We start from the raw sequence: 22,819 nt of genomic DNA on the forward strand, positions 1-22,819 counted from the left end.
TAGTTGGGAATGGGAATGGCATTCAGTCATGAGGGATTTTTGTGGGGGTAATGGTAATGCTCTAAAACTGGGCTATAGTGATTGTTACACACTTTGGTAATTTTTTTTTTTTTTTTTTTTTTTTTTTTTTTTGAGACAGTCTCACTCTGTCGCCCAGGCTGGAGTGCAGTGGCACGATCTCAGCTCACTACAACCTCCACCTTCCAGGTTCAAGCTATTCTCCTGCCTCAGCCTCCTGAGTAGCTGGGATTACAGGTGCCTGATATATCACGCCTGACTAATTTTTGTATTTTTGGTAGAGATGGGGTTTCACCATGTTGGCCGGGCTCGTCCTGAACTCCTGACCTCAGGTGATCTGCCCATCTTGACCTCCCAAAGCGCTGGGATTACAGGTGTGAGCCACTGTGCCTCACTTAGGTAAATTTACTATGTTGCACTGCACACTTAATCATGGATGGCTTTTATGGTACATAATTATCAGTATTATTTTTTGAGATGGATTCTCACTCTGTTGCCCAGGCTGGAGTGCAGTGGCACTATCTTGGCTCACTGCAGCCTCCACCTCCTGGGTTCAAGCGATTCTCCTGCCTCAGCCTCCTGAGTAGCTGAGATTACAGGTGTGAGCCATCACGCCCAGCTAATTTTTTGTATTTTTAGTAGAGTCCGGGTTTCACCATGTTGGCCAGGCTGGTCTTGAGCCCTTGGCCTCAAGTGATCCACCTGCCTTGGCCTCCCAAAGTGCTGGGATTGCAAGTGTGAGCCACTGTGCCTGGCCTGGTACGTAAATTATATCCCAGTTAAGTTGTTTTAAGAAAAAATTTACTGAGAGTTCTTTGTAATTTAGGTCACTTAAGTATGATCCAGGGTGCATGTAAGTCTTTGGAGGGCTTAGGGGACACATTTGGGGCCACTGGAGTATGATTTGGGGGCCCAATTGGGTAACTACAGCAGGATGGTTGGTGGCTATTTGGAGGTACAGTTGAGGACTGTTGGAGAGTGGTTTAAGGTGCAGTTTGGGTCAGTGGAGTGTGGGTTAGAGGTGTAGAGGGTGCTGGAGGGTGGCTTGAAATGCAGTTGAAAGACCACAGAAAGTGTAGTTGGGTTACATGGCACAGTGATAGGGGCTGTTGGAAGGTAATTTTGTGGGGATATGAGGGGAGGTCAATGAAAGGTGCCTGGCTCAGAGGGGTCCATGGAACATGGTTTGGAGGTAATGTGGGTGACTGTTGGAATTATTTTGTGGTGCAGGTGAGGCCCACGTTCAGGGTAATTAGGAATGTTTGGACTGGTGTTGGGGTCTCCTGGAGAGCCATTTTGGGTCAATGGAATATGGCTTGGAGGGTTCATGGAGAGGGGTTTGGGGTCAATGGAGGGTGTTACGGGTGCGCATTGGAAGTAGATAGCAGGTGATTTGGACATTATGTTTGGAGGGTAATGGTTTCAGGGCTGATTGCAGATGGTTTGGTGGAGCAAACTGGGGGTAGTGTAAGGTAGTTTACTGCTACAGCTTGGGTGTCCATAGAGGGTGGACTGGAGGTACCGCTTGGAATCAACAGACAGTAGTTTGGGGATATAATTTGGAGGATAATGGAGGTTGGTTTGGAGTGCATTTGAGGGACAATAGGGAGGGTAGCTGGGGTTTAGAGGTGTGGGGATAACTTACAGAGAGCAGCTTGGAGTACTGCTTGCGGGTCCCTAGGGGACGACTTGGGGTGAGGGGCGCCAGTAGGCTCCCTGAGGGGGCGTGGCCTCGGCGAGGGAGGGCTCCACCGCCCTCGAGAAAGAGTGTGCGCACGCGCTCCCAGCTTGTTCGCTCCTGGCGCTCCCGGAGCAAGAAAAATCCAAGACCCGAGCCGGCGCCTGCGCACTTCGTCTCCGCCGCTGCTGTGGTCTCGCGCCCCGCCCCCTGGTCCCCCAACCCCCTAGGCTCGGCTGAGCGGCGGAGGTGGCCGTGCCGCTGGAAGCCGACAGACCCGAGTTAGAGGTGGGGGCGGGGGTCCGTCGCCCGCGGCCGGGCCGGCACTCCCCTCCCACCCTCCCCGCGACCCCCGTTTGGTCCCCACGGCTAACGGTCGCGCAGCCAAACACGGCCCACGGGCAGGGCGCGGAAGGGGAGCAGACGCGCGCCCGGGGACGAGCAGGGCGCAGTGAGGGAGGGGCGCGCCCACTACCCTGGCCGGCCGACACCGACCCCGCCTACCGCTGCGCTGGGACCCTTGGTGAGTAACCAGCCCCGCCTGCGGAGGAAGGGAGGGGACAGGGTGGGGTGAAGGCCTGGAAACGCCGACGGGGCGTACCTGCGCGCGCACCCGCGACCTCTGACCCCGTGGCCTCAGCCCTGACCCCTTCCGACCTGACTACATCTTTTTTAAACTTCAACCCCTGTTGGCCTTGGCCTCAGTACCTTACGTCAGAGCCCTGACCTAACCATATTCTGGCCTGGTATGATCCTCAACCCCTGTTTTGTTCCCCCTAAATCCAGTCCTGACCCTAGACCCCATTCAGTTCTGTCCTGGGGATCTTTGACCTGACCCTGATCTTTGCCCGACCCCGTCTCATCTCTGAAACATCTTGCCCTATCCTAATGCCCAACACTGACCCCGGTTTCTGTCCTGACCCTTGACTTGTCTGTTCCCTAAACTCTTATCCAGTCTCTGAACCTCTACCAGTCATGTCCTGTCCCCCTAACCCCAATCTGGTCTAGTTCTGTCCTGATTCCTGCCCTCTAACTTCTGTCCTTTCTCTGCACCCTATATGATATCCTCTCCTATATATTCGTGATCTGCATCCTGGCTCACCACCTTTAAATACCCCCGTCTCCTGCCTTGTCCCTGCCCCTGACTCTGTCCTGTTTTTCCCTCTTTTCTATCACCATACTCATTCCTATCCTCATTGTGTCCTGGTCTTTTCCTGTTCCTGACCTCCATCCTGAACCTGCCCTTTTCCCTGTCCCCTCATTTGACCACTGGCTTAGCCTTTCCTAGTCATGTCTGCCCTGCTGTTTTGTCTCTTTCTTGTACTTTTTCTCTGAAAAAGTCCTGAACCCTACCTTATCCCATCCCCTGGCCAGTGTCCTGGCTCATTCCCCATCCTGCCTCTTGACCTCCATCCTGCAATAACTCTGGTTCTATCTTGTCCCCTACGCTCCTTCTTGTTCTGTCCCTTCCCATCCCAGCCCCAGGCTGTTCTCCCCCTTACCATGCCCCTCCACCCTGTTCAGATCTTCTTCTTTCCTAATATCCACTTGCCATCCCTTCTGAGCCCAGGACAGGGGTCCCATTATACTGTGCCCGGAACTTGAAGATTCTGCTGTTACCAGGACCTCTGAAGTACGTCCCAAATGCTTCTCTTAGCAAGAGCAAGCAGCCCTATGCACCCTGCGTGGCTGATGGGGGTTTTTGTGTGTGATCTCCCCTACCCCCACCCTAGTGATCTCACATAGAGCTTACATTTCTCTTCCTGCCCCAGGAGGGCATGCAACTGTTCTACGCTGCTGCCCTCTGCAAGTGTGAAAGAATACCCTAAATTATTCAGTGACTCTCTGGGAGTCTGAGAGGTCTGGGTCATGTTTCCAGCCTTGCTGTGTTGGGGACTGCCTCACGTTGTGGGGAAGAGTTGAGAAAATATGAAGAGATGGGGGATGCTGGGGTATGTATGAATCTTCTAGGCCATGTTACCCCTATTCCCTGGTCTTGATTCTGGGTGCATGATCCCTGTTTTCCTGGCCTGAAAGAGAAGAAGTCTATTCTAGGCCAAGGCTTCAGGACTTGGTATAGAGGAGGGATGGGGTCAAGGATTCATCCTCCTCCTCTCAGCAGTAAGCAATAAAAATCTTGGTGCTAAGTCCACCCCACCTCTGTGGGGCTTGTCTGTGGGAGAGAAGGCCAGGCAGTCACTGGATGTAAGAATCAGGCCTGTCCAGTAGTAACAGTAACAACAATAATGCAGGGTTCCCCTCATTGTCCGAATCTCCTTGATTCTGAGGATGATGGGGAGAACTTGGATGGCTAGAGGGTAATGTGTTACTCAATTAGGTTTCGTTCCTGCATTTCTCACAGAGACTAGTGAGTTTGAATAACAAGATGCCAGACCTATCTTATTTATCCTGAATATCTATCCAAACCTATTGATAACAACACAAGCATTCCTCACTGTCCCAATCTATTTGGTACCTGAATTCTGAGAGGGAGAGCGCCCGAAGTTCAGACAGTGAAACCTACCAAGTTATCTGAAGGTATTTTGTTTTCACATCTTACATAGTGAGTGGGGAAAATTGAGATAATGAAGAATAATGACTTTAACTCAAAAATATATCCAAATCTATGAACTTTCCTGAGCTCCAGGGACAAGAGTTGGGATAGTGAGGGTACCCTGTTATGTAAAGGTTCCTGCATTTTGCCTGGAGAGTAACGAAAGTTCAAGAATGAGGGATACCAGTCGTATCTCAAAAATGTTTCTAAATCCATTCAGTTCTTGCATTTGTATGGTGAGAGTTCAGACAGTTTCTCTGAATGTATTTGGTTCCTGCATTTTTTATGTTGAGAAAGGACAGGTTGAATCATGAGGGAAAACAGCTCTGTTTCAAATATGTCTCATTTGGTGAGCAGGAAGGGTACCGTGTCTAGTTAGCAAGTAGGATTTGGAAGCTGAGGGATACTAGTTCTGTCTCAAAAATGGATCTGAGGCTGGGGGCAGTGGCTCACGCCTGTAATCCCAGCACTTTGGGAGGCTGAGGCTGGTGGATCACAAGGTCAGGAGTTCGAGCCTAGCCTGGCCAAGATGGTGAAACCCCACCTCTACTAAAAATACAAAAATTAGCCGGGTGTGGTGGCAGGCTCCTGTAATCCCAGCTACACGCGAGGCTAAAGCAGGGAACTGCTTGAACCCGGGAGATGGAGGTTGCAGTGAGCCGAGATCATGCCATTACACTCCAGCCTGACAGGGCGAGACTCCGTCTCAAAAAAAAAAAAAAAATTGCGTTTGAATACATTTAGTCTCTGATTTTGGATAGCAAGAGTTCAGACAAGTTATCTGAGGAAAAACAACTGTTTCAAATGTATCAAGTGAGACCGAAGGACACTAGCTCTGTCTGGAAAAAATGTATCTGAATGTATCTACTTGATTCCTGACTTCCTGTGGGGAAGAATACTTGTAAGTGTGACAGCCAACATAAACTGAGCTCTTCCCAGGCACTGTTCTGCAGAATCTTTAAATGTATTAACTGATTTAATGCTCACAATAGCCTCGTGAGGTACATACTGTTATCATCATTCCCAATTGACAGAGAGGCACAGAGAGGTTAAGTGACTTGTTCAAGCAGTCACACAGCCAGTAAGTGGCAGAACTGGGTTGAATCCCAGACTCACCATTTACTAGTGATACCAGGGTCACGTGAGGCCCAGGACCCAGCTGGGATGGGGCTTAGAGGTTGGGTCGTCTTCGAGGCTGTTAAAAGTCATGGACCAGGGCAATGATGTGTGCTAGTGACTCTGCCCCATTTGTCTGCCTGGCCCAGGAGGTCCGGTTACCTGCTCTCCCCCAGTTACCCCCACAACAGCCCACCTCTGTGTGAGTGTATTAATTGTTGTTAGTAACAGTCGTTAATGACATGGTGTGTTTCCTTGCACTTTGAAATGCCTTTCAAAGTTACTTGGCCTCCATTGTCTCTGTAACCACCTTTTACCCATTTTACAGATGAGAAGACCTAAGCTTTAAGACACAATCTACATTGCCAGCCAGATTCTCATCCCTCTTGGCTCTGATTTTATTATTGTCCCGCTTCCCAACATCCTTGGTGGCCCACAAGAGGTGGGAGAGGCTGTGGCCGAGAGGACACTCCCCACAGACACTCAATGCCCACCTTACCATTGCCCGCCTCCACCAGCCCCAGGCAGTGAAGGGGGGAGGGCCATGAAAGGGGCCTTTGTGTTCCATGCTGAAAATCTCACACCCAGGAAGAAAGGTGGGCAGGGATAGCGGGAGGCCTTAATAGTGTGAGTCTGGGGCATTGCTGATTCAGAGTGAGCTCCTCTCTAGGCTTGGCCCATCTGCAGCTTTCCTCACTTCAGGTCTTGGTGTGGGCTGCTGCAGGGGGCTGGGTGGGGCTTGGGCCCTGAGGTCACAGAGCAGATGGTCCTGAAGGGAGCAAAGGATGTGTGCTGTGTGCCGAGACTGGCCCAGAGCCCAGGTGGTGGTGGTGGTGGTGGTGGTGGTGGTGGTGGTGGTGGTGGTGGGCGGGGAACAGTACATCGTAGGGACTCAAAGCTCTCATTTCCTTCTCTGGCATGAAGCCTAACTCTCCGAAGAAGAGAGACCCAGCATGGATGTGAAGAAGCATGAGCCCCCTTCCCTACTTCTCTTCCCCACTAGCAGGAGTAGCCTCTGTCTGCCTCCCAGCCAGGACCCAGTCCCTGAAAATTCTGATTTCACCTGCTCTTCTGCCACTGTGATCTGAATTGGGCCTCTTCACCTTTCCAAGCCTCAGCTTCTGCATCTATACAATGGCTGTGAGGAGGCTGGGTCTGTGCCATCCTCCTACATTTGTAGGAACCAAGAAGGGTCAAAACCCATAAGTGTTTTGTAGGGCGTAAGTTGTACTTGATTTATTGAGATTATTTCTTCTGGAGCCACAGAAGGATCTTGAGACCTGGCCTCTCCTTAGAAAGGTTGACTTCCTCTGTTCCCAACTTGGGAAACTATTCCCCAGTGAGGGTGGGAATTGCCCCAAGGCCTTCTACCACTGCCTTGCCCTGGGAGGAAAGGGTAGGGGCCTCAGAATGTGATGCTTATTGCCAAGAGACAAAAACCCAGTTTACACCCGAAGCCTCCCATGTACTTTACACCTCTATGGCCCAGATCCAAGGTGTCCCTTGGGTGGGCAGCGTCTAATCCTCTGGGAATTTGGGCAGTAGGAGAGGCAGCTGCTACTCCCACCACTCTCAGCCCTTCTTCCCAGTTTTCTGCTAAGTGTACGGGGTGAGGAGGCACATGCCTCCATGCCTGGCCAGTTTTTTAAAATTTTATTTGTAGAGATGGGGGGGTCTCACCATGTTGCATAGTCTGGCCTTGAACTCTTGGCTTCAAGCGATCCTCCCAAAGTGCTGAGATTACAGGCACCAGCTACCCTGCCTGGCCCAGGCTGTCTTAGACATGCTGGGCACCCTGAGTGGACCTGGCCCTGAAACTGCCCCCAGGGGTGACCCTAGTCCTGGTGGCAGACAGGCAAGGGTTAAAAGGTGTGGGCCGGCCTAGTTCCTGGCCAGGTAGGCTGGGCCATTACCTAGTGGGAGGTGGCCAAGGCATCTGCCACTGCTGCTCACTGCCACTACCAGCCGGAGCCAGGGCCTGGTCGAGACAACTATTTTTGAGGTATCTGAGGCTACCCCACAGCACTCTCTGGCATTGGTGAGCACCTGGGAGCAGTGGGCCCAGGGTTCGAGGGGGATGAGGGCATTGGGGAGCTGGGGCAGTGTGTACTGAAGTTCCCTTCGGTAGAGAGCCAGGTCTGTGGAAGAGGCACACCAACAATGCAGGGCACGGTGGCGGGGGGCGGGGGGGCGGTGTGTGGGGGCAGTGAGAATGGAGGGCCTGAGGACAGGGGCAAAGCCCAAAACACCAATTTCCTTTCCTGGCACCGAGCTGATTCCTGGCCGGAAATGGATGAGGAGGAATCGGGGAAAAGAGAAGTATGAGTCCCCCCTTCTCCACCCTATCCCTGCTTCCTTTCCTCCCCCAGGAGTAGCCTCTGTCCTCCCCCAACCCAGGGCCCAGCTCCCCAAGAAAGACCAGCCTGGGCTACTAAGAACCATTACTCGGGCACCTGCCTGCCTATGCCTGATTTGTTCACTACAGTGGAGGAAGCGGGGGCTCTGGGGAGGGGAATGGCCCAGACATTGAGAGTTTGTATTTGCTCTAATAGTGGCAGGATGTGGAAATGCCCCCCCAAGTGTTGGGGTGCCACCCAGGTGAGGTATCTTGGTTGTAAACAGTCATTACAGCCAGGAATTTCTTTCTCAGCTGTGGTGTCAGAATGGCAGACCTGAAAAACCTGCCGGGCCCGCCTCTGGGTGTGGGGGGTGCCCTCTGCTGCTCTCCTGATGCAGCTCATCCCTGGGATAGGATGGGGGCCATGGGGTCACTGGTGCGGGGAGACCTGGGGTTGGTGTGGGGGTGTGCTGGGGAGGGGTTTGCTGGGATCCCTTTCTCACCATCTAGATGGGGACGAGGCCCCAAGGCAAGTATGCAGAGGGCAGGTGAGCGGAGGCAGAGGCTTAGGAACTGGGTGTGGGGGTGTGGGGCGTTGACTGTGTCTAGCCTGCCCAGTGACCCCATGACTCATGCTCTAACTATGTCCCCCAAGGTCGGGCTGACAGGGAGGAGTTGGGGTTCCTGTGTGGACCCTGTCTGGACTTCTAGGACGCTCTGAGAAACTAGAGAAGAAAGGATTGGCTGGGTGCAGTGCCTCACGCCTGTAATCCCAGCACTTTGGGAGGCTGAGGTGGGTGGATCACCTGAGGTCAGGAGTTTGAGACCAGCCTGGCCAACATGGTAAAACCCCGTTTCTACTAAAAATACAAAATTAGCCAGGCATGGTGGCGTACACCTGTAATCCCAGCTACTCTGGAGGCTGAAGTGGGAGAATTGCTTGAACCTGGGAAGTGGAGGCTGCAGTGAGCCAAGATCTTGCCACTGCACTCCAGCCTAAGCAACAGAGCCAGAACCCGTCTCCAAAAAAAAAAAAAAAAAAAGAGAGAATTGAAGCAGCCCAGCATGGGATTGGGACCAATGCTGGCAAGGGGAACCATGGACAGAGTTGGGTTCCTGTGGGGGTGGAGGAAGATTCCAGAGAACCCTGTGAGAGTTCCTTGGGACTAAATGGGGGCTGGGAAAGTTGGAGCCCCAGTGAGCTGGGATGTCGAGGAACCCCTGCCATGCTGGGAAATGATGAGTGGGGATGTGAATGCCTCTGCCGGGGCCTGGGTTTGTCAGAAGGCTTTAGGGACTGATCCCCACCCCTGCTGTTGAAGGCAGGGCACCACTGCCTCAAGAGAGGGGTACATGCCCTATGAGGCAGGTAGGAGGACTGCAGAGAAACATGACACTTTATAAGCAGCTTGACCTCACCCCACAATATACAGATGGGGAAGGGGCTTGAACCCATGCCTCCTTGGTTGGCTGGGTCTTCCTCACACCAGGCTAACATGTCATGACAAGCTACCGACTTCAAGGTAGGTGATAATGGGAACTCTGTGGCCCCATAAAGCCCTCTCAGTCACCTGCCACCTAGGTTAGGCCAGGTGGTGGGAGGTGATAAGACTCGGCTGCCCTGCTGGGGACTGAGCATGATGTGGAAGGGAGGGAGCAAACTCCAGAGGAGGGGTGGCCAGCCAAGGCAGGCTCCGTGGTCAGCTGAGCCATCGGGCAGAGAAGGAGGCAGGAGGCAGGTGGTTTGTTATTTGCAGCTGTGGACTTTGCTTCTCACAAATCCCAGCAGGAGGACTTCCCTACGCTAGGCTCAGGACAGGCTGTCATGGGGAGAGGAGTTGGAGGGACCCTGGGTCAAGTGAACATTCTCCTTGCTGCACTAGAGCTACAGAATGGAGTTGGGACAAGCACAGACCCACAGATCTGCGCTTGAATCCTGGCTCCACTGCCTCCTCATTCGTTTACTCCATCTGTTACTCATTCAGCTGGCACCCATTCATTGAGCACTTCTGTGTACAGCCGTGTTCAGGGTGCTGGTGATGCTGATGAAAATGGGACAGATAATGTTTCCTGTCCTCGTCGATGTTCCAGGAGGCACAATCTCTTGTTGGACAACCGTTTATGAGAGGATATAACTGTGGAAGTGATATTTAAGTTCTAGAATGATAAGTGTGATGCAGGGGCTGGGGTGGTGAGAGGTTGAAGAAAGCACTTCAGGCAGCAGCCACAGCCTGGGCAAAGACCCTGAGGCCTGAGGGACCAGGGAGCTTATGAGGAAGTTGGTGGAGTTAGAGCGGTTCTCATGAGTGAGAGTGTAGGACCAGAGGGGTGGGCCTGGGTTATGTCTGTGGCTGTGGGCCAGTTATTTCACCTCTGTGCCTGCCTATCCTCATCTCTAAAATGGGAATACGAATTTTTCCGGGTGGCTCTGAAGATTTAGTGTGGCATCATAGGTAACTGTTGCAGGCACCCAGGTGTTGACTGCATGTCCATTGTTGTTATAGTTGGTTGAATCTGTCCCATTAATTCTCCTTCCCCAGGCAAGACTCGTGGCTGTGACCCATGGGCCTCTGAGGAGGCATTGTAAGTCCGCCCAGCTCCCCACTTGCTGTGCTCCCACTCAATGCGAAGGGAACCAGGGCCAAGGTACCAGGGCCAAGTGGGTCCAGACATCCACACGGATTCTGAAAGGGCAGGTCAAGCAGGCACGTGGGGCCCAGGTTACCCCTTATTCCCCGCTGCGGCATGGGAAGCTGGGAAGGGCTGGGGGTTGGGGTATCATGGGACGTGCTTCCTTAATGGCTCCTGTGTGTCACTGCCAGACTTTGTCCAGCTGTCAGCCACGGCCTCTCTACAGCACCAAGATGGAAGTCAAAGGTCAGCTGATCAGCTCTCCTACCTTCAATGCCCCAGGTCAGTCCCCTCCTGCTGCCCTCTCCCCTGCTCTGAATCACCACCTGCTTGCTCGGGAAGAGTCAGTCCCTTGCTCCACAGCTGCTCCAGAATGCCCTGGCTGTCCCACTGATCTTTGCTCCCTCTGTGTCCAGCTGCCCTGTTCGGAGAGGCTGCCCCCCAGGTGAAGTCAGAGCGTCTGCGGGGGCTGCTTGACCGGCAGCGGACCCTGCAGGAGGCCCTGAACCTGAAACTTCAGGAGCTCCGCAAAGTGTGTCTCCAGGAGGCGGTGAGGGCCTGGCCCTAGGGTTATCAGGCAGGGAGGTTGGGAGGAGGTGAGAAGCTGGGGGCCCTAGGTAGACAGACTTGGGTGGCAATTCCTCAATCACTTGTCTTGGCTGTAGATTCCCTGTCACCCACTTTCTCCTCAAAGCTCAGCTTAGATATGTTAGAATGAATGAAATATGAGGCTGGGTGCTGTGGCTCACACCTGTAATCCCAGCACTTTGGGAGGCTGAGGCAGGTGGATCACCTGAGGTCAGGAGTTCGAGACCAGCCTGACCAATATGGAGAAACCCTGTCTCTACTAAAAATGCAAAATTAGTCTGGGCACAGTGGCTCACGCCTGTAATCCCAGCACTTTGGGAGGCCAAGGCGGGCAGATCACGAAGTCAGGAGATTGAGACCATCTTGGCTAACACGGTGAAGCCCCGTCTCTACTAAAAATACAAAAAATTAGCTGGGTGTGGTAGTGGGCACCTGTAGTCCCAGCTACTTGGGGGGCTGAGGCAGGAGAATGGCTTGAACCTGGGAGGTGGAGCTTGCAGTGAGCTGAGATCACGCCACTGCACTCCAGCCTGGGCGACAGAGCAAGACTGTCTCAAAAAAAAAAAGCAAAATTAGCTGGGCGTAGTGGCTCACGCCTGTGATCCCAGCTACTTGGGAGGCACTGAGGCAGGAGAATTGCTTAAACCCGGGAGGTGGAGGTTGTGATGAGCCGAGATTGCACCATTGCACTCCAGCCAGCCTGGGCAACAAGAGTGAAACTCCACCTCAAAAAAAAAAAAGAAAAAAAAAAAAGAAAAAAGAAATATGGTAATACAGGCCCACTGTTGACTATTTCAAATCCAACAAACTTCAGAAAACAGGTTCTGTCCAAAATTTGGCAGCACAGTCTGACCTGAACTGGCACAGGGTGATCTGTAGTTTCAGTTTACCCCTCTTACTGTGAATGCCCACAGTGTGCCAGAAATAATACTATAGCTCAGACCATGCAGCCACAGCCCCTGAAGGGAGTTATGTAATACTTAGGATCTCAATAGTGTCCCCTTTATAAAAATGAAACAATTCTGGATTCCAAAGCAGGTTTCCCTGCCTCCCATGCCCACCACCCCAGGGGTTTGGGCCACTGAAGTTTGGGCACACCTGCCTGGTGGAAATACTGGGAGGGGAGTATCATGCATGGGTGCTGAGCCGGGCCAGGCTCCTGGTAGGACTTCTGTGGCTTCTGGGATCATTAATGCTTCACCCCATCCTTCCAACTAACCCTTGGTAGTCTCTGACCCCTGCCTCCCACCAGGAGCTGACTGGCCAGCTGCCCCCTGAGTGCCCACTAGAGCCTGGTGAACGGCCCCAGTTGGTCCGCCGGCGGCCCCCCACAGCCCGTGCCTACCCTCCACCACACCCCAACCAAGCACACCACTCCTTGTGCCCTGCTGAGGTGAGCAGATGGGTGTGGAGTGCAAGAGGGTGGGGAGAGGGGACAGGTACAGAGGAGTAGCCAGGAGGAAGGTGTGGGGAGGGGGCTTGTGGCCAGGTGAGGGAAAGGCTAAGCTGAGAAGGAAAAGGGCTTCTGGAGGTAGGTTCCTGCAATGAGGGAGGATGCTGGTCCCTAACTGTCAGGACAGGCCTCCCACCCTCAGGAAGATGAATCGACCCAGCCCTTCACCCTGACCCGCCCCCTCCCCCAGGTGAATAAGCTCCACCTGTAGGTGAATAGGCCTGAATAGGCTGCAGGAAGTACAGGCCAGCCTCTAGTGGGTTTGGCCCCGCCAGGTCCCTGTTCCTGGCCATTTCCAACATTTGGGTGGGCCTGACAGGAGCTGGCTCTTGAGGCCCTGGAGCGTGAGGTGTCAGTGCAGCAGCAGATCGCGGCAGCTGCCCGTCGCCTGGCCCTGGCCCCTGATCTGAGCACCGAGCAGCGCCGGCGCCGTCGCCAGGTCCAGGCAGACGCACTGAGGAGGCTGCACGAGCTAGAGGAGCAGCTCGGGGATGTCCGGGCCCGCCTTGGCCTCCCAGTGCTCCCGCTGCCCCAGCCACTGCCACTGTCCACGGGGTCAGTGATCACCGCCCAGGGAGTCTGCCTGGGCATGCGCCTCACTCAGCTCAGCCAAGGTGAGCATCCCCTGGTGAGGGTGGGAGAGTGGACACTGGCAAATGAACGTGGTAGGGCTGGGATGGCTGAGTGGCCAGTGAAAACCGGGAGGTAGGCACAACTCAAGTGGCCCAACCCGTGAGAAGAGTTGTGACAAACTGGCTTACCGGAAAGGACAAACTGTGGGAGACTGATGAATATCTGCCCGGACAGTCAGGAACCAAGCTGGGGTGGTCTTGGGCTCTGGTAAAAGCAGATTCTTGGGAAGGGAACAGGATGAGGCGGAAACTGGCCAGAAGGTGGCCCAAGTAGAGGTGCCCACCCAGTGGTGTAAGGGGGCGGCACCCAGGCCTGGGAGTGAGAGGCCCACTTCTCCCCCTCTCACCTATAGAGGACGTAGTTCTGCACTCAGAGAGCAGCTCCCTCTCAGAGTCTGGGGCCAGCCATGACAACGGTGAGGACTCCTGTCCCCCAAACCTGCCCCCGACTCCTATGTCCCCTCAGCCCATCCCCTTTATTCATCCGACCACATCCTGCATGATCAGCCCATCCTTTGATGCCCAGCCCCTCCTGTGGTGCTTCAGCTTCTCCTTAGCCATGCTCCATCTTCCTGTAGGTCCCCCATCTTCTTAGCCTCACCCCACCCCAACCCCCAGCCCCACAGCCCCAGAACCTACTCGTCAGCCTTATCTCCTCCTCAGTCTGCTTAACCTGTCCCAGCACTTTGCCCCTCCCCATGGCCTTGCCCACGAGCCTGTCCTGCCCCCTCTGGGCCCCCCTCATTGAATTCTATCCCACTTGCTCTCTTCCACTCAGAGGAGCCCCATGGCTGTTTCTCTCTGGCCGAGCGCCCCTCACCACCCAAGGCTTGGGACCAGCTGCGGGCAGTATCCGGGGGGAGCCCTGAGCGGCGAACCCCATGGAAACCACCCCCATCAGATCTTTACGGGGATCTGAAGAGCCGACGGAACTCTGTGGCCAGCCCCACCAGGTGAGAATGAGCCCCTCCTCCCCTCCGCAGGAGCTGGGAATGGGATAGTAAGCCTGGGCTGGCAGAGGGTCTGCTGGTGGGTACAGTCTCTAACCTAGGCCTGCCTGTCACTGTCTAGCCCCACACGCTCGCTGCCCAGGAGTGCCTCCAGTTTTGAGGGGCGAAGTGTGCCTGCCACCCCAGTCCTCACGCGGGGCGCTGGCCCCCAGCTCTGCAAGTAAGGGGAATCTGAGGGTGGCCTGGAGGATCAGAGGGGAGGGAACCATTAGTTCTCACTGGAAGCTTGAGGACGGCATTATCAAAAGGTGTGGGATCGCTGGGCGCGGTGGCTCATGCTTGTAATCCCAGCACTTTGGGAGGCCGAGGTGGGCGGGTTACTTGAGGTCAGGGGTTCAAGACCAGCCTGACCAACATGGTGAAACCCCATCTCTACTAAAAATACAAAAATTAGCTGGGTATGGTGGGGCATACCTGTAATCTCAGCTACTTGGGAGGCTGAGGCAGGAGAATCGCTTGAACCTGGGAGGCAGAGGTTGCAGTGAGCTGAGATCAAGATTGTGCCATTGCACTCCAGCCTGGGCGACAAGAGCAAAACTCCATCTCAAAACAAAAAAACAAAAGATGTGGGACATGGGAGGCTGGGAGTTAAAAGTGAGCAGGCATCTCGGTGGATAATGGGGTAGAGATTTGGGGCAGAAGCATCAAAGTTTTGAGTATGGGCTTTTCTGTGCATTTTGGACAAGCCATTCTCCTTTTCTGAATCAGTCTCCTCATTTGTGAAATGGAAATGATAGTATCTGCCTTTGAAAAACATGGACATAATAAGTTCTGGTTAACATATACTGAGTGCCTGCCACCTGCTAGGAATTAGTGGCACCAACTCATTCAATCATAATGAGATCCCTGTGAGGTGGGTGCTATTGTTATTCCCATTTTATAGATGAGGCAAATGAGGCACAGAAAGGTTAAGTAACTTGTTAGTAAACTGAAGTCCTGGAGTTTGAGCCCAGGCAAGTTTTACTCTAGAGTCCATGCTTTTAACCATTGTCCTCTTCTGCTTCTGCTTCTTAAACAGAGTGCCTACTTTCCCCAGGCTCTGAACAAAACCAAGTCCCCGGCTTGCATTCTGTGAATGGTGGCTGTTGGGATGGTAGCTTTGGGTGGTTCATACATATGGTTGGATAGAGAATTCAGGCAGGGTTTTACGTGTGGGCCCTAAGGCCTAGGACTCAATCCTGGAGGCCGTGGGAGCCGTGAGAAGGGCCTTAGCATGGGGAGGGGTCAGCTGGATTAGGAAGAGCCCCCTGCCCGGCACCTACTCTGCTAGCCTTTCCTCTGAGTCCCTACACAGATTTACACCTCTCTTGGAGCTAACAGTGCCAGGCCTCCCCCACGCATTTCTACCCCCGACCCCCTAGCCTAGGACAGAACCTCAGCCGCCCTTTACATGTCACTACCTGCCACCTTTATACACACAGCTTCCAACCCTGGGCCCATTTGGAGATGTGAAAGTGAAGGCTCAGAAAGGGGTGGGGTAGGGAGGGCACTGCACGCCTTCTGCCTGATTTTTCTGACCCTATTCCCATGACCCTCGCCTCTCACCTCAGACCTGAAGGCCTTCATTCTCGTCAGTGGTCCGGCAGCCAGGACTCCCAGATGGGCTTCCCCCGGGCGGACCCTGCCTCCGATCGCGCCTCCCTCTTCGTAGCTCGCACCCGCCGCAGCAACAGCTCTGAGGCCCTGCTGGTGGACCGGGCTGCTGGTGGGGGAGCTGGCTCCCCGCCCACCCCTCTGGCTCCCTCTGCCTCTGGCCCCCCAGTCTGCAAGAGCAGTGAGGTGCTGTATGAGCGCCCCCAACCAACCTCTGCCTTCTCCTCCCGCACAGCAGGCCCCCCAGACCCTCCCCGGGCCGCCCGGCCTAGCTCAGCTGCCCCTGCCTCCCGAGGTGCCCCCCGGCTCCCACCTGTGTGTGGGGACTTCCTCTTGGACTATTCCTTGGACCGGGGTCTGCCCCGCAGTGGTGGTGGAGTAGGCTGGGGGGAGCTGCTGCCTGCCGCTGAGGTCCCAGGACCCCTCTCCCGCCGGGATGGGCTCCTCACCATGCTCCCCGGCCCACCACCTGTGTATGCAGCTGACAGCAACAGCCCCCTCCTCCGCACCAAGGACCCCCACACCCGTGCCACCCGCACCAAGCCCTGTGGCCTGCCCCCAGAGGTTGCCGAGGGTCCTGAGGTGCATCCAAACCCTCTGCTGTGGATGCCCCCACCCACCCGTATCCCCTCGGCTGGTGAACGAAGTGGCCACAAGAACCTGGCTCTGGAGGGGCTGCGGGACTGGTACATCCGGAACTCGGGACTGGCCGCGGGGCCCCAGCGCCGGCCTGTGCTCCCTTCCGTGGGCTCGCCACACCCACCCTTCCTCCATGCCCGCTGCTATGAGGTGGGCCAGGCGCTGTACGGGGCCCCCAGCCAAGCGCCACTCCCACACTCGAGGAGTTTCACGGCGCCCCCTGTCTCTGGCAGGTATGGGGGGTGCTTTTACTGATGGGTAGGGGTCTCTTAAGGCAGATGGCGAAGATATCCAGGCCAGGGAGTGGCTAGTCATGATAGCTAATGCATTGGACCATAAGGAAACTAGCTGCCGTGATGGCACAGGGTCACTACTGCACATGACCTGCATTAGTCCATGGGGTCCTGGTGGAGGGGATCTTGGGCACTGGTAGCAGCAATTCTTTATCAAGTTATAGGCTGAAGATGAGCCTTGAAGCCAGGGTGCTGGGAGGAAGGGACATCTCATGCCCCTTGCCGTTTTCTTCCTTGTTTCTCCATGCCCTGGAGCCTGAAAGTGCTGTCCTGTGCCTGCCTCCACCTCTTTAACGAGCCTCTTTTCCTTTCTTTTTATGTGTCTTGTCTGTCTTTTCCTCTTCTTGTCTTCCCCGCCCTGTCCTCCGGATTCCTGCTACCCCTTCTAAAGATACTACGCGGACTTCCTGTATCCCCCGGAGCTGAGCGCTCGTTTAAGTGACCTGACGCTAGAGGGGGAGCAGTCCTCCAGTTCTGACACCCAGACCCCGGGGACACTGGTCTGACCCCTTCTGATATGTCCCTTGTTGGCTTGGGCACGATTCCAATCTGGGGAGCACATAGCTGACCTCGCTGGGCCCTGGGGTGTGGTTGCTCTGTCCTGAGTGCAGTGCGCCAACCTAATCTTCCAAGGCCCCTGACTCCCCGTAGGCCCAGGAAGGTGTCTGACACCCTGCTTCTTCTCTCACACTGTGCTGGGGACTGGGGGCCCTCAGCCAGCTTAAAAGAGAGAGGATAATGTCATGGGGACCCCAAGCCCCTTCATCCATTTATGTTTACAGTTGTGACTTAGGTATTCACTGTCTTCCTCCAACACTAGATGTTTTATAAAAGGGAAACTTGATCTCATCTGGTTGGGTTCATTCCTGTTCCCATGCCCAACCGGGTTCCATTCAGTAACCCTCTCCATAAAATGGACCATATCGGGTCTCAGGGCCATTTAGGGCAGCCAGGAGACTCCGGTGTGAACAGAAATCCCTGCCATGCATCGCCAGGGCAGTTGTTGGGGCATTGGGCTCTCTGCCCACGCTTGGAAGGACTGCAGTCTGGGTGGGATGCCTGAAGGAGTCCAACCCCGTCTGTGCCCATGGCCTCTGCCCTGACCACCCCCAGTCAGGAGGCCCCACAGGAGGGGCAAAGGGCAGAGCCATCAGGTGTGCCGTGTCCTGGGATCCTATGGGGGTTGAACCTGGCATCTACCAGACCTGGCACCGGTAGATGCCAGTAAAATCCTCAGGTGAGGTCTGGCTACAGGCTGCGGGCCACGGGCCGCTCACCACTCACACCTTCCTTGGCTTTCCTTCCATCCACCCCCCCCTTTTTTTTTCTTTTCCTCGAGACGGAGTCTTGCTCTGTCGCCAGGCTGGAGTGCAGTGGCACAATCTCAGCTCGCTGCAACCTCCGCCTCCTGGGTTCTCCTGCCTCATCCTCCTGAGTAGCTGGGATTACAGGCACACGCCACCACACCCAGCTAATTTTTGTATTCTTAGTAGAGACAAAGTTTCACCATATTGGCCAGGTTGGTCTTGAACTCTTGACCTCATGATCTGCCCACCTTGGCCTCCCAAAGCACTGGGATTACAGCCGTGAACCACTGCACCCAGCCCCCATCCACCACTTTTTAAGCAAACCCACACAAATTGTGTTTTCTATGATACCTGTCTGTGACTTTCGGAGCTGGGGGTTCCCCTACCCCCTTTTCCTGGTGTTAAACTTTTCTTTTTATACCAGTGGATCTGGGCCCAAGACATTATCCACACTGGAAGGGGATTTGTATAATAAATGTGTAAACTGAACCCATGTGTTGCTGCTGCTCTATCTGCCTCACCTTGAGGGCCCACACCTCTAGTCAAGACCAGATAATATATTTTTACAGGAAAAAAACATACCTTGGGAATAGCCTGTGATAGTGTCATCTGTTTTGACTTTACTTGCTTTGTGATGTGGGGCAACTTCTTTGCCTGTCTGCACTCAGATTTCTAGCCAACCTCAAACAATAACTCTTGGTAATATAAATGATGATAACAAAGACTCTGTCCTTAACCTCCCTATGCATTGTTTTTAATTTTTTTTTTTTTGAGACAATGTCTCACTGTGTTGCCCAGGCTGAAATGTAGTGGCGCAATAACGGCTCACTGCAGCCTTGACCTCCCGGACTCAATCTTCCCACCTCAGCTGCCTGAATAGCTGAAACTACAGTTGTGCACCACACCATACCCACTAATTAAAAAAAAAAAGTAGGCTGGGCGCGGTGGCTCACACCTGTAATCCTAGCACTTTGGGAGGCCAAGGTGGGCAGATCACGAGGTCAGGAGATTGAGATCATTCTGGCTAACACAGTGAAACCTCGTCTCTACTAAAAATACAAAAAATTAGCTGGGCGTGGTGGCACATGCCCATAATCCCAGCTACTCGGGAGGTTGAGGCAGGAGAATCACTTGAAGCCAGGAGGCAGAGATTGCAGTGAGCCGAGATCACGCCACTGCACTCCAGCCAGGGTGACAGAGCAAGACTCTGTCTCAAAAAAAAAAAAAAAAAAAAAATTGTAGCGATGGGGTCTCATTATGTTGCCCAGGTTAGTCTGGGACTCCTCGGCTTGAGCAGTCTTCCTGCCTCAGCCTCCCAAAGTGCTACCATGCCCAGCTTTTTGAGACAGGTTCTCACTGTTGCCCAGGTTGGAGTGCAGTGGCACAATCAGCTCACTGCAGCCTCTACCTCTTAGGCTCCAGCCATCCTCCTGCCACAGCCTCCCAAGTAGCTGGGACTACAAAAGCACACCACCATGCCCAGCTAAATTTTAATTTTTTTGTAGAAAGAGAGTCTTGCTATATTGCCCAGGCTGGTCTCAAACTCCTAGCCTCAAGTGATCCTCTAGTCTCAGCCTCCCAAAGTGTTGGAATTACAGGCATGAGCCACCACACCTGTCCTTCCCTGTGCTTTAATGCTGATCCAGAGGTAAGTTTCAAGGAAGGGCCTCAGAGATCACCTCTTCAGCCTGCATATTCAGGAAAAGTCTAGCAGAATTGAAAAGTAGAAGGCCACTTCTGTCCTTTGAAATGTATAAGAACTTTACCCAGGAGGCTCAAATTGGCGTGAGAGATGCAACAGGTTTTATTGTTGCAGCAACACTAACATATATGCCCCATTCCCTGCTGAGGCCTGTCCCCACCTCACCCCTTGGTCGTCAATGATGTGGAACATTGGGGTGAGGGGCAAAATCCCTAAGCAGAGCTGGAGGGAGGCAAGTGGGACTGGTGAGGGTCGGGATCACCTGGGACCAGGGGTCCAACAGTCAGGATACCCAACTCCATCCACACAGGGGCATGGAACACTTGGGTTTTGAGTTCAAGATTTGGCAATGTCTTGACCTGGGTTGGAAGGTAGGGTAGGGTCTGGAAAAGCTTTGGTCCAGGATTCAAGATTTGAGAGTGCTTTGCCTCAGGCCCCAGTTTGGGGCTGAGCATGGAGAAGGGTGGATGGGAGTGTCTCTGGGTTCACAATTTGAAATTGGCCATGGATGCTGTGGCCTGAAGCCCCAGTGTTGGGGCTGGATGTAGGTGGCTCTTGGTTCTAGGTTCAGGGCTGGGGAAGACTCTTGTCCCTAGGTTATGGGGGCTGGGTGTGAGGGATATCTTAGTTTGGGGCTGTCGTGGGGGTAGGGTGGTCATAGATGTCCTGTTTTGTTTGGGCAGGGGGCTCTAGGCTCCTGTTTTAAGTGCTGGGAAAGGGCTCTGGGTCCCAATTATGGGCTGGGGGTGGGGTGGTATTCTCCAGGTCCTGAGTACAGATCCTAGGGGCCTAGGATCCAGCCTCTTGCTCTTGTCCCAGCGCCTCTAGTAGCAGGCCCATTGGAGTCCGCTTGAGACCAATGCTCTCGATCTTGTTCTCAATCTTGTTCTTAAGGTTGCGCAGGCGCAACGAGGCGTGCACCAGGATCACTGTGGGCGGCACCGAGAGGGGTGGTCAGTGGAATAGACCTCAGCCTGCAGCCAACCGGGGCCCACCGAAGGGAATTGGCGCGCAGGCAGGCCAATCGAGTGGTGAGCGGCCAGGACGCCTCAGATACTGAAAGCGTGGCCGAGTAATTGGCTTGGCAACGTGGGCACGGCCAGGGAAGGCGCCCGGTAACGGGGACGTGGCCAGTGGAAGGCACTTAACACCAGGAGTGAGATGGGAAAGGCGATAATAAAAGGGGTGTTCCCAGAAGGGGGAACGAAGTCCGGGAAGGCGCTTTTAGCGGGGGCGTGGTCAGGCCCTCGGGTTTCCCAGCCCCCTCTCAACCCGGGGACCGGGGCAGGGCTGGCCTGGTGCCTTAAGCATGTTCTGGCCGCTTTCCTGGCTATCTCGGGGTAGTGGAGACTCACGAAGCACCGGCCCGGCGATGCTGAGCAGGAAGGTGCAAGCGCCGCCCACGACCCAGAGAACCAGGAGGCCGACGGCAAGCACTGCGGCCAGGCAGGCAGCAGGGTGGCTGCGGCGGCAGCGGCGCACAGCTGCGCGGGTCTCAGCTGCCCACACCAGCATGCCGAGGGCCACCGCCACTACCAGCGCGCTCAGAAGCGTGTGCAGCGGACGCACGTACCTGCGGGTACAAGGGAACTAAGCTAGCCGGCCGGGCGGAGAGACGGCCTCCGGGACCACCACCCACCCTGGGCCCCAAGAGCCAGGGTATCCCGTCTCCAGACACTCCAGCTCGGCACATCCTCCCACCAGCCCTGTCTCCAGCAGGCCTATCTGCCAGGGCTCCCGACTCACCCCCGTAGACCCCTCCTTTCCTCCCTGTCAATTCCACTGTCCTGTCTTCCTCAAGTCTCCACTTCAGGCCCTCCCATCCAGCTAGAGAAGACTCCCCACACCCTCGGGCTCCCAACACTTCTCTGGACTTTCCTTCCGACTCTACCCACACAGGGCCCCTCATCAGCCTGCCCGCAAGCTCCCTCTTTAACCCCAGCCCCTGCAAATCCCTCTTCCAGGCCTGTCTCCACACATTACCCTCTCCTCAAGCCTAGGGTCCTTATAGGAGCCCCCTCCAGGCTTCCTCCCCTCCCAATGCCCCCTCCAGGCTCCCATTTCCCTATAGATTCCTCCCTCCATCATTGCTAGAACTTCTTCTAGGTTGTCAGCCCCACTCTGAACTTCTAGCACTGCTCAAGTCCCTCCTCCAGATTCTCCATCCCTCTCTGGTCTCACGCTTTCCATCCATGGATCGTCCTCCTGGGCCCAAGTTCCCCAACAGGTACCTGCCCCTGGCGCCTTCCAGTCATAGCCAGGCTCCCCTCCAAGACCGGATCCCCAATAAATACATCTTCCAAACCCTCCAACTTTACCGTCTATTTCCCGGTCTCTGCCCTAAGTACTCCAGGGTCGGCCTCAATCTGGCCCCATCATTCACATTACCCCCCCACCACATCCCTCAAGTACTCTCACGTCCCCCTTTCGGGCCCTCCTTTTTTTCCGGTTCACCTTCCAGCCCACTTTCCCCTTCCGTCCCACACTTGTCTCCATCTTCCCCAGATCTTCCCTCTAGACCCCCATCCCCCGCAGGCCCTCCTCATCAGCCAGGCTCCATCTCCCTGAGGCCCTCCTTATAACCAGGCTCCACCTCCTTCAAGGTCTCCCTTCCAAGCCCTTCAGGCCGTCCATCTCTACTGACTTCGCCCTTCCCGGCCTTGCATCCCCACTCAGGTTCCCTGTCCTGGTCCTCAAAGACCTGTGGGTCTACCCCCCCACGCTCTGCAGACGTCCCCGGCCAACCGGCGCCTCCCTCCCTCACCCGGCAAGAGCGAGGCCGATGCCGAAGCAGAGAAGGTAGTTGGTTTGGTAGTAGAGGAGGTTGTTGATGACGCGGTGGCACCATCGCTGCGGGTCGCATGGATCCGGAGCCGCCAGACGCGCCGACCCCAGAACAAAGTCGTCCAGGGCGCGTAGCGGTGGCAGCCGTACCTCCGACATCCTGCCGGTTAATGTGGCTGGACCAGCCAGGAGGGGGCCGGACTACAACAACCGTCACGCCCCTCGCCACCGCGGGGCACACCGGGAAATGGAGTCTGGACTGGGCAGCTATTTTCCTAACATCCTAGGTGGATTGCGCAGGGGCGGTGATGCACGTGACCGGAAAAACAACTAATACGCCGCTCAGAAAAGCAGCAAAGGCTGCCGGGAAATCAAGCCTTGGCCGCCGGGCTAGATGCTCCCAACCCTTAAAACTGCTATCCACCCCCGCGCGGGGCGCCGCAGGGGCTGCTCCGGGCGGTGCCAGCGGCTCAAGCACAAAGT

At 55.0% G+C, this 22,819-nt stretch overlaps 2 protein-coding genes across 13 annotated transcripts in view; one reads left to right on the plus strand and one right to left on the minus strand.

Moving 5' to 3' along the window:
* Positions 1–1,777: 1,777 nt before the first annotated feature.
* CCDC120 (coiled-coil domain containing 120) lies at positions 1,778–18,774 on the plus strand. Of its 4 annotated transcripts, none has more exons than XM_050775606.1 (11): positions 1,778–2,219; positions 10,245–10,287; positions 10,527–10,617; positions 10,752–10,885; positions 12,176–12,316; positions 12,696–12,990; positions 13,362–13,424; positions 13,787–13,961; positions 14,080–14,178; positions 15,569–16,483; positions 16,935–18,774. In XM_050775606.1, the coding sequence occupies exons 3-11, from the start codon at positions 10,569–10,571 to the stop codon at positions 17,047–17,049; spliced, it is 1,986 nt and encodes a 661-aa protein (XP_050631563.1). In that variant the 5' UTR covers positions 1,778–2,219; positions 10,245–10,287; positions 10,527–10,568; the 3' UTR covers positions 17,050–18,774. The 4 variants fall into 4 exon arrangements, with proteins under 4 accessions (XP_050631563.1, XP_050631564.1, XP_050631562.1 ...); XM_050775607.1 differs by lacking the exon at positions 1,778–2,219 and adding an exon at positions 6,243–7,404; XM_050775605.1 differs by lacking the exon at positions 1,778–2,219 and adding an exon at positions 6,243–7,404 and having other exon boundaries at positions 10,245–10,617.
* A 1,402-nt stretch (positions 18,775–20,176) lies between these two features.
* PRAF2 (PRA1 domain family member 2) overlaps positions 20,177–22,819 on the minus strand; it is a 108,705-nt gene continuing 106,062 nt past the window's right edge. For 4 of the 9 annotated variants that reach the window (XM_050775743.1, XM_050775744.1, XM_050775742.1 and 1 more), the window contains exons 2-4: positions 22,317–22,510; positions 20,908–21,125; positions 20,177–20,481 (exon numbers count right to left, since the gene is read on the minus strand). In XM_050775743.1, the coding sequence (XP_050631700.1) occupies positions 20,342–20,481; positions 20,908–21,125; positions 22,317–22,495 (537 nt within the window). In that variant the 5' untranslated portion in view covers positions 22,496–22,510 and the 3' untranslated portion in view covers positions 20,177–20,341. The other 5 variants (XM_050775747.1, XM_050775745.1, XM_050775741.1 and 2 more) reach the window with 4 other exon arrangements.

The sequence above is a fragment of the Macaca thibetana genome, chromosome X (genome assembly GCF_024542745.1).
Source record: "Macaca thibetana thibetana isolate TM-01 chromosome X, ASM2454274v1, whole genome shotgun sequence".
Classification (NCBI taxonomy): domain Eukaryota; kingdom Metazoa; phylum Chordata; class Mammalia; order Primates; family Cercopithecidae; genus Macaca; species Macaca thibetana.

Excerpts from the sequence above, each read along its gene's own strand:
- CCDC120 (XM_050775608.1), top strand. The coding sequence starts at position 10,328 with ATGCGAAGGGAACCAGGGCCAAGGTACCAGGGCCAAGTGGGTCCAGAC. Across the intron at positions 12,317-12,695 it reads ACTCCTTGTGCCCTGCTGAG|GAGCTGGCTCTTGAGGCCCT; the intron begins GTGAGCAGATGG and ends TGGGCCTGACAG. Across the intron at positions 12,991-13,361 it reads CCTCACTCAGCTCAGCCAAG|AGGACGTAGTTCTGCACTCA; the intron begins GTGAGCATCCCC and ends TCTCACCTATAG.